The following is a 10473-nucleotide window of genomic DNA, read 5'->3' on the forward strand; positions in this document are numbered from 1 at the left end:
CTGGTATACTCGGTGCTAAAACGTTTTTTAAGTGTGGTGAAAAGGAATGGCAACATTACAAAGTGGTAAATGCTTTACTGTCCCAACTTTTTTTGGAATGTGTTGCAGACCTGAAATGCAGTAATGGATGTTCATTAATAAATGAAATGAAGTTGAGCAGATAAAACATGAAATATCTCAGGTTCATACTGTTTGCAATCAAATTAAAGTCAAAAGTTATTTGCATTTTCCATGCTGTCCCAACTTTTTCTGACTTGTGTATCTGCAGACACTCATCCTTCTGAAATTCCTGTGAATAAAAGTTGTACCACAAACACCAGAGTAAGGAAAAAAGTGCTCTGACTTTCTCCAAGGAATAATTGTAGTTGGCAGACAAGCTGGCTTGAGTATGTCAGAAACTGCTGACTTCTTGGAATTTTCATGCTCAACAGTCTATAAAGTTTACACAGAATGGTGCAAAAACAAAAACATTCAGTGAGGTGCAGGATTGTGGGTGGATTCGTCTTTGTTGATGAGAGAGGTCAGAGGAGAATGGCCAGACTTGTTCGAGCTGACAGGAAGACTGTAGTTAAATAACCACTCTTTACAACCGTAGTAAGCAGAAAATCTAGGAACACATTCAACCTTGAGATAAATGGGCTAAAACATTAGATTTCACCTTCATCAGCCAATAATACAGTGGACAGAGGCTTACAATGCAGATGAAGATTCAGAATTTGGTATAAACAGTATAAGTTCATGCGGCAGGCCAGACCTCTTAACAGTTTAGACTGGTGGTGCCATGGGAAATCTTGTCTTGAAGCATACTGCCCAACATTGTGAGTGTTGTTGCTAATCATTCTCAGCACTGCAATAACATTAACATGGCAATTACAAGGTAACCTGTGCTGTACTGTTATGTGTGAATTAGTGTTAGGATTTTTAAACACTGCTTAAACAAACTGGCCTTTTACAGCTACAATTGTCCTTTACCCAAACATTATTTGGTCAGTGGAGGGGGGGCAAAGGGGGTTTTCTTTTGACTGATAAGTGGAATACAAAGACTAAATACATAATAAATAAATACATTTGTATTTATGGTCATTACAGTGATGGAAAGTAAACCATCTGCCCATCGTCTGTTTAATGACTCAGTCCCAATTTAGGAGAAAAACCCCAATAAAAGCTGAAATTCCCTAAATGAGGAATTAACAAGAAATAAAAGTAAAGTAAAAATAAAAAGGGTCTAAATTATTTTGTTAATTAAATTTCAGTTTTTATCCATGTTTCATTCAAAATCAAACCCGCAACACAATGAAGTGGGCAAAATAACAGTGGGTCTAAATACCTTCTGAATCAGCTGTGTATGTATGTGGATGAATTGATAGCTGGACGGTTGGTGAACAGACAGACAAATGCAACTGAAAATATTCAAACCCAACAAATGAAAATGAGGATTTTTTTAACTTGCAAAACTATTTTACTTTAAATAAAGCCTTTATCAGTAAAATGATTCAGTAAATTAACAAAGAAAATGAATAGAATAGAATTAGAATAGCACCTAATCCTAATACCCCTTCTGTTGTGTTACAACATGTTTAAACTATTAGGACCAAATAATGACCCTTAATTTGCTTCAGCTGTGATGTGTTATATAAACACCACCCAGAGATTAAAGTGTTCAATGTGTGTGAAAACTAAGAAGCTACCACAAAAAAAGGAAGATCATTTCATTGCACCATAAGGGAAATGGGTACAAGAAGATTTCCAAGACCTTGAACATTCCTTGAGTTTATTGTCCAGAAGTTCTTAATTTATGGTGTAGCAGCAAACCTGCCTGGCTGTGGGAAAAGCCCAACATTTTGTTTAAAGGACTAAGCAATCTCATCAGGAAAACAAAGAAAAAAATCCATGTTACTAAAGGCAACCCACGTTAGCGGCAACCCTGAGAAGATAAAAAACCAAGTACTTAATGGCATCTCATTTTATTTTACCCTTCCATTGTTAAAATGTTTAAAGTAGAAAATTTCACATATTTATTTCTTGCATTTATTGAATTGTAGAAATAATCCATATAAATCAAACTATATATAACACAAATCAGTTCATTAATTTGCTTTTCTGAAGAATACTAATGATTGCTGCTGCTACCACTCTTCAAATGGAACAGAAAATATCTAAAGGACACTGATTTAGTGACGCTAAATAAACTCAATGTATGCAAAGCCATGGGAGTGAAAAGCAGCATGAAAATACAATTGAAATATGTTCAATCATTCGTTCATATAAATAATAACTTAATCCAATGTTCCAGTAACTGCTCTCAAATGAATGCATTCTCTCATGAGAGCAATAAGCAGCACAAACATGCCAGTCAAAAAGTGAACAGAACTAAAAGATTTATTGCCAATGCAATTATCCTATGAAACAATGAAAGAGAATCATTTGATGTTAATATGTAAAATAACTGCAAATCCCCTTCACCAAAACAAACAGGACAGCATAGTGAATGAAAGTTTCAAAATAATGAAGCTTCTGTTCGTCATGAATTATAAACAATCTCACTAACAACTTATGACTTTAATGTAACTGCATATAAGTAAAGAGTAATTTGCATGCATTAGTCATGATACTGCTCATTCTGATTCAAGCCTCTGCACAGTCCATTAGGGCCAGATAAGCGATAAAGTGGCCACACAAAGCCCTCATTCTTTGCCAGTGGTTAGAAGTTTAAGGGCTTTTTGTAGATTCTGTACAGCGGTAGCCACGTCTTCATACTGCAGAGCGCTACCGGCATATTTACAGTACTTCTGAGCCCGGGTAAAGTCTTCTGGTGTCAGATGCACACTACCTACAAGTGAAAGTAATAACAAGGACATTTAATAATCTGTAAATAGTTGAAATCTTAAAATAAATTCATTAACATTAAAATGAATAAAATATATTGTATTACATTAAATTAATCTTTAACTTACAGTGTTATGCCATATAACTAACTTAAGAATGAGCCAAACACAGTATCTTTATCAGGCAATAAAATATTTCTAATATACCATCACATCTACAAACCCAATGAATAATTTAAACAAAACTGACAGCAATTATTTGCAAAATGATTTTTTTTTATTAAAACTGCAAAATTATATTCATGTTTTAACCAAATAAATGTATTGTTTTTTGTGTATATATACAAAATTCAATGTTTTAACTTGATGGCTACAACATTTTCCATAAAAGGTTGGGGCAGGGGTATGATTATCACCATGTTACCAAGAAACCAAGGTGTTATTACCTTTCCTTTTAACATTTTCTGATTCGTTGGGAACTGAGGACACCACTTGTTTTAAAAGTGGATGTGAAATTTTCCCCACTTTTGTTTAATATAACTCATCAGCTGCTCAACAGTCTAGGTTCTGTGGATCTTTTCCACATCTGTGCCAAATTTACAATGAGACCAGCAGGTTTGCGAACAGGTAAGTCTAGCAGCTGCCCTCTCTACCCAAGAAGCCATGCTGCTTATACAAGCAGAGGCTTTTGAAAAGATGCTGTCTAGATTGCAGCATACAATGCAAAAAATGTTTACGCACTTTTTAGCAGTAATGGTGCTTTTGCAAATCTAAAAAAGTTGGGACAGTATGGAAAATGCTAATAAAATAAAAATTCAGTGTTCCTTACATGTACTTTGACTTTCATTTGATTGTAAACAGTTTGAACCTGAGATATTTCATGTTTTGTCTGCTCAACTTCATTTCATTTGTTAATATACCTCCATTCCTGCATTTCAGGCCTGCAACACATTCCAAAAAAAATCGGGGCAATTTAGGGCTAGTAATGCAGTTAAAAAACTAAAAAGTGATGTGATTCCAAACAGGTGATGTGAACAGGTGATTGTAATCATGGTTTGGTACAAAAGCAGCGTCCAGGAAAGGCTGAGAGTCTTTGATGAGCAGAGATGATCAGAGGATCTCCAGTTTGTCAACAAATGCATGAGAAAATTATTGAAATGTTTAAAAACAATGTACCTCAAAGAAATATTGGAAGGGATTTGCAAATTTCTCCCTCTACAGTGCATAATATCATTAAACGATTCAAGGAATCGGGAGGAATTTCAGTGTGTAAAGCCCAAGGGCGCAAGCTTAAACTGAACGCCTGTGATCTTCGGTCCCTCAGACGGCACTGCATCAAGAACCACCTCAACAATATCTGATATAACCACATGGGTGAGGGATTACTTTGGCAAACCTTTGTCAAGCATTACAATATGGAGTTACATGCACAAATGGCTGTTATCAGCAACAAGTCCAAAATCCAGGGTCTGTCATGGTATGGGGCTGTGTCAGTGCCATTGACAAAGGTAATTTACACTTCTGTGATGGCAGCATTAATACAGAAAAAGTACATTGAGGTCTTAAAACAACATATGCTGCCTTCAAGACCTCACCTTTTCCAGGGACATCCATGCATTTTTTAACAAGACAATGCAAAACCACATGCTGCACACATTACAAAGGCATGGCTGCGGAAGAAGAGGGTACGGATACTGGACTGGCCTGCCTGCAGTCCTGACCTGTCCCCAATAGAGAATTTTGAAATGAAAAATGCGACAACGGTGACCCTGTACTGTTGCACATCTTAAGACGTGTTTGCAGGTAGAATGGAACAAAGTAAAACCTGAAACACTAAATCACTTGGTATCCTCGGTGCCAAACGTCTTTTAATGTCCTTTAAGCAAGATCTCTACATATTCTAGGAATCTGTTAATAATGTTATGGACTGTAGATAGTGAAATCTTTAAATTTCTTGAAATAGTGCAATGAAAAACATGGTTTAAACTGTTTACTTAAGTGTTTTGAACTATATGGCAAACCTTGATTCATCCATGCTTATAAATGCTTTTTGTTGATGCTCCATGAAAGTAGAAAGTACCAAGTGTGGTTTTGATTACCCAGTCATACAATGCCAGTGTCACGATTTTTTTTGTGTTGCAGGTATCAAATTAAGTAACTTATATTTAAAAAAAAAACATAGAGTTGGTTAAGTAAAACATTAAATCCGTCAATGCCTGGAAAAAACAGTTTGCAAATTACTTGCTATGTTTTTGCATTCTGCATTACTAAACCTACTGTTGTGAAATTGGGTTTGTAGATCTGACTAAAAACAACAGTGACAAACATTTAATAGCCTGTTATTACATTCAAACTGAATGTGAATGTCAATCTAAAATGAATTAGCTTATCTGTGTTGGAATGCTTTCAGTCTTATATTTTGCTAATGAAACAAAAATGCTAAACCCTACATGCATTAATGAATGACTATTAAATATAATTTAACCAAGTCTAAGGGCTTAATTGTTTCATCCCATGCTTGAAGGGCAGTGTTTAGCTGTGGAATTTTTCTAATTATACATGCATCGCTGTGACGTGGCATTTCCTCAAGCAGAGATGGATTTTTTTTTGTCTGTGTTCAGTTGGCCCCCTGCAACTAGAAAAGTGCAGCTGACTTTTTACACAGGTAAAAAAATATTTAAATATTAAATAAAGTTTTTTATGCTTTCTGACCACTGGAAGAAAAAGATTTGGCAGATGGAACGCTGTTTTGTTGTTTACTATACCATCTTGGATGTTGTTGACAGGCAAGGGATCTCCTGGTGGCATGGTCCGGGAAGCTGGAACTGGTTTAACTGCCTCTCCTATACAGAAGTGATTGTATCAGTGTATAGTAATCAATCTATCTTTAGATTTGTGCTGATTAGCAAAGCAATAGCATGCAGTGTTTGTTTGCTTTTATGGGCAGCTCATTGGGTAGCACTGTCGCCTCACAGCAAGGAGGTCCTGGGTTCGATCCCCAGGTGGAGTGGTTTGGGTTCTTTCTGTGTGGAGTTTGCATGTTCTCCCCGTGTCTGCATGGGTTTTTTACAGGAACTCTGGTTTCCTCCCACAGTCCAAAGACATGCAAGTGAGGTGAACTAGAGATACAAAATTGTCCATGACTGTGTTTGACATTAAACTTGATGAATCGTGTGTAATGAGTAACTATCTGTCCTGTCATTAATGTAACCAAAGTGTGTGAAACATGGCATTAAAATGCCACCGAGCCATCCTATCGCCCAATAGCAATGCAGAGAACTTTTAAGAAAGAGATGCAACTTTGGGCAAAGCAAGCACAGAACTTGTAAAGAACAAGATATTGTTAAAATAGCTGGTTTCATTTTGGCTTCACCAACTAAGATCAGGGCAAAATGACTCATATGATTTGAGGCGAATTAGGATCTTTACACCTCGAAATTGGCTTGGAAAGGCTTAGTCACTTTCACCAAGCATGAAAGCAGAGGCACTATTCACTGGAGACTGTAGGCAACAACACCAGAGGCTGGAAGAGGAAATCTGGAGTGGGAGATATCACAATTGGATGCCAAACACACTACAGCTTTCTGGTTTAAAAGAATTAATGGAATGTGAGGCTTCAGAAATGAATTTTTGTTTTGCATTAATTCCACAATAAGATGACAATGAAAAGTCAAAACAACAAATAAGCTTGACTAGGCAACTAGTCGGTCAGTTTAAACCAAAAAATTAGAACTAAGAAAAATTTCTTATAACCCTAAAGTGTAGCTACTTTTACTAAGGTATATTATAATTTATATTTGTTGTAGTTAAATTCTTATTAGTGGATGCTTGATAATGCAATTACTTGTATTTTAAACACTACACATCACATGCTTAAATGCTTTTTATTGGGTGCGCCCATATTTAGGGGTCGACATATCTGATTTGTTTTTTATGCCACAAGTCTGTCCTGACGCAACCCTCCTTTTGATATCTAAACTTGGGATTGGCACTGAGAGTGCGCTGACAACACTGCCCAATGGCTAGGCTGTTTGGTCATCCCCAGGAATCACGTCTATGTAGAAGCCCAAACGGCTGATAGCACCACAGAGATCTAAACCCCAGAACTCAGCGATAGTGGGCTAATGTTTTGCAGTAGTATTTATGGTACTGTTAATAAGAAAAAGTAACTATAAATTACACACTAAAGCCTGGTTTATGCTTCCATCCTAACTGTATTCTGAAGTCTTTGGTTGGTCAGAAAACACTTTGGATGGGCAAAAACAGTTTAAAATTTTGGGCAGTTATAATTATTATACGCAGATATTATTTGGAAATGTAATTACACTAATTCCCCAGCTGGTATTAATTTTGCACATTGCAGGAAGACCAAAAAATAACACAGCTATACCAATATAAGATCCACATTACTGCATTGTATAGGTAATATTACCAACTGAAAAAAATCTACCAAAAGTTTCACAGTGAAGGTGTCATATGGAAAAGTCCAAATTGTACCTGAGGGACGTGGGAGATCTGCAGGAGTGTTGGCTGGAGCGTGGGAGCCAGGAGGAATCTGGATATTGTTGTAGTTGGGGGGACTGACTGCTGGGCCTTGGTCTGCTGGACCCACACTGAAGGAGGGCTGCGGATGAACTGGATCAAAAGAAGCCGGAGATGGACCGCCACCTTCAGCACCAAACTCATCATCTACATGAAAAGAAAAATGACTTTATGATTTTAACGTGTTGAAAACAAGGTCTTTAAACTATTCACACAGAATGAGATGGCTTTATTTACCAATACTACATGACTTATCAGAAACTATTAGTAATCTGTACAGTATGTATAAATCTTATTTTAATATTTGTTTAATATATCAACCATGACATTTAGCAGTCCAACATTTATTTCATGCCATTTTTATTACTTATAATTGATTAAAATCCATTTATTGCAAAGCTGAATTTGTTGATCATGTTAAATGGTTCCTAGAAGGAAATTCTAGGACTTGGTGGAAAGAGTAAAGCATGAGGCAAAAAAACCCAAAAAAACCCACATACAACATCCAAAGAACTTTAGGCTGAGCTGGAGACATCTAGAGTGATGGTTTCAACCACCTGTACCATATGCAGAACACTAAACAAAACAGGGCTCTATGGGTGAAGGCCCAGGAGGACCCCACTGCTTAAAAAAGGCATAAAAAGTGTGACTGAACTGTGCCAAAACCCACATAAACAAACCACAATCTTTCTGGGAAATGTTCTATGAGGAGCCAAAAAAGGTGCAATAAGCTCACAGATGGCTAAAAATGTTTGGAGGCTGTCCTTGTATAGTATAGTAAGAGTGTCTTAAATCTTGTCCATGTCATACTATGTATTTCTGTATTTCTTTTTTTAAATGCCCTCATGGTTGACAGGTCAACTTTTCTGTTAAATATATTTGGACATGCTATTAAAATATTAAAATGATACAATTTTGACTGCAAATTTATGGAACTGAAAAATTACCAAAATAGGTAGCACATTTTTTGTTGTTGCATGACAACTGAATTGAAATAACACATGACTTTAACCATTACACTGTATGTATGGGAATCTTTATTATATGGGAAATATGCAGCTGTAAATTGTGTGAAGGTGACATTATATGGATTTGATTAGTTTGTGATCAATGCATTTAACAAGTGGGATATCAATATTAAGAACATCCATGCACCATGAAATCTTAAATTGCCTTAATTTCCTTCGGGATTAATAAAGTATCTCTCTCTCTCTCTCTCTCTCTCTCTATCTATCTATCATTACTACATGCCCACTCCCCAGTAAACATGAGCCTGTGACACACAAAATTTAAAAACATAGGACCAGTGGTAATGTGGTGACTTGTATAAAGAAATATATATGTCCATATATTGGTAATGTTATAATGTTATATTGCTAATGCCAGTGCCTGAAATACAATCTACACCGATTAGCCATAACATTAAAACCACCGCCTTGTTTCTACACTCACTGTCCATTTTATCAGCTCCACTTACCCTATACTGACTGTAGTCCATTTAGTTCTCTGCATGCTTTGTTAGCCCCCTTTCATGATGTTCTTCAATGGTCAGGACTCTCCCAGGACCACAACAGAGTAGGTATTATTTGGGTGTTGGATCATTCTCAGCACTGCAGTGACACTGACATGGTGGTGGTGTGTTAGTGTGTGTTGTGCTGGTATGAGTGGATCAGACACAGCAGCGCTGATGGAGTTTTTAAACACCTCACAGTCCCTGCTGGACTGAGAATAGTCCACCAACCAAAAATATATCCAGCCACACTAACACACACTAACACACCACCACAATGTCATTGTCACTGCCGTGCTGAGAATCATCTACCACCTAAATAATACCTACTCTGGGGTGGTCCTGACTATTGAAGAACAGAGTGAAAGTAGGGTAAAAAATCAACAACTCTTTTCAATCAACAACTGAACTTAAAACTGGTTGCTTGTTAATATTTTATCATTTAAAGCTTTATTTTTGTAGTAATTCATTAATCTTCTCATAAACATGAATGCAGTTGATAAAGATTAGATACAAGGCTAATACAACAATCTTGTTTTAGTGTTCTTTGCAAGTTTCATTAGCTCTTAAATGGGAAATTTAGTTTGGGGGAAAGATTTTGATGATTTTGATGCTCTTGTAGATGTTAGGGAAGGTCAATTAGGAAATGTCTGATGGAGACAGGTACTTGGGAAGTTTCACACACTGGAGCCACTTCTCCCCTCAATAAGTGAGTGTGTTAAAAATATGTCAAATTTAGCACCTAGTGTATGCCACTTAATGGCTGCATTTTTCTAATTGGACATTTTGTTGGATGTTTACGCTCAGGCATATTTCAAGGAGCTTATTTTGTTTCAAAGTCTTCAATTCAGCCCACCATCGGTTTTCAACAAAGGTGTTTATTATTGGTTTGGCGTCTGAAGGTGGGAGTTTACGCTCTGTTTCTTGCTCTCCTATTTCCTCTTTGGCTACCTGGTCTGCACTTTTGTTTCCTGTGATACCCGATACCTTGTTCCTGGTATCTAACACATTATTATGTCATGGTTTCTTTTGGTAAGTACTTGTCTCTTTTCCAAGATGTGATTAATGACTGGGCGTTGCTGTGTAAAAGCTTCCATTGTTAAAAAGCATCATTTTAAATCAGTGCATAACAATGCATTAGGTAGGTGTGCTGTGTCAATATGTTTCAGTGCCATTTGAACTAAGTGGCCTTCTGTTTTGGATCTCGAGCTGTGTAATGGTAGGATTTCCTTGGCTACATATTGGTCTGTTACCATTGCTGCTGCTACTTGTCCTACATGTTAGGATACGTCTGTGCATATGACTGTATGGGATGGATATTTTTCTCTGACAATAGAATTCTTTGAGATATGTTTGCATGGGTAGTGTTTTTGTTATTAGTATAATGTTTATTTATTTGAGTTTCCATGGTGAAATGGCATTAATGTGCGGCTGGGTGAAGTTATTTAAATCCTGGTTTAAGGCATCCAGGTGTTGTTTTGCTCTTATTGTACAGTAGATTGACTAGCTTTGGATTTTGTTAATACTGTGTTGTGTACTACAACAGGCATATCTCCCTCTGTACCCAATGCATAAATCACCGACGTATCAGCTCTG

The 10473-nt window shown here is 36.7% G+C and overlaps 1 protein-coding gene across 1 annotated transcript; it reads right to left on the reverse strand.

The window, feature by feature from the left end:
- Window positions 1-2005: 2005 nt before the first annotated feature.
- On the reverse strand, window positions 2006-7514 carry LOC134307534 (vacuolar protein sorting-associated protein VTA1 homolog; the record flags this gene model as incomplete). The annotated part of the gene is made up of 3 exons (XM_062990502.1): window positions 2006-2830; window positions 5591-5668; window positions 7323-7514. Coding segments are annotated over 3 exons (416 nt in total), but the record flags the coding sequence as incomplete, so codon positions are not given.
- Window positions 7515-10473: the final 2959 nt, after the last annotated feature.

This window comes from Trichomycterus rosablanca, unplaced genomic scaffold (genome assembly GCF_030014385.1).
Source record: "Trichomycterus rosablanca isolate fTriRos1 unplaced genomic scaffold, fTriRos1.hap1 scaffold_295, whole genome shotgun sequence".
In the NCBI taxonomy this organism is placed as follows: Eukaryota; Metazoa; Chordata; class Actinopteri; order Siluriformes; family Trichomycteridae; genus Trichomycterus; species Trichomycterus rosablanca.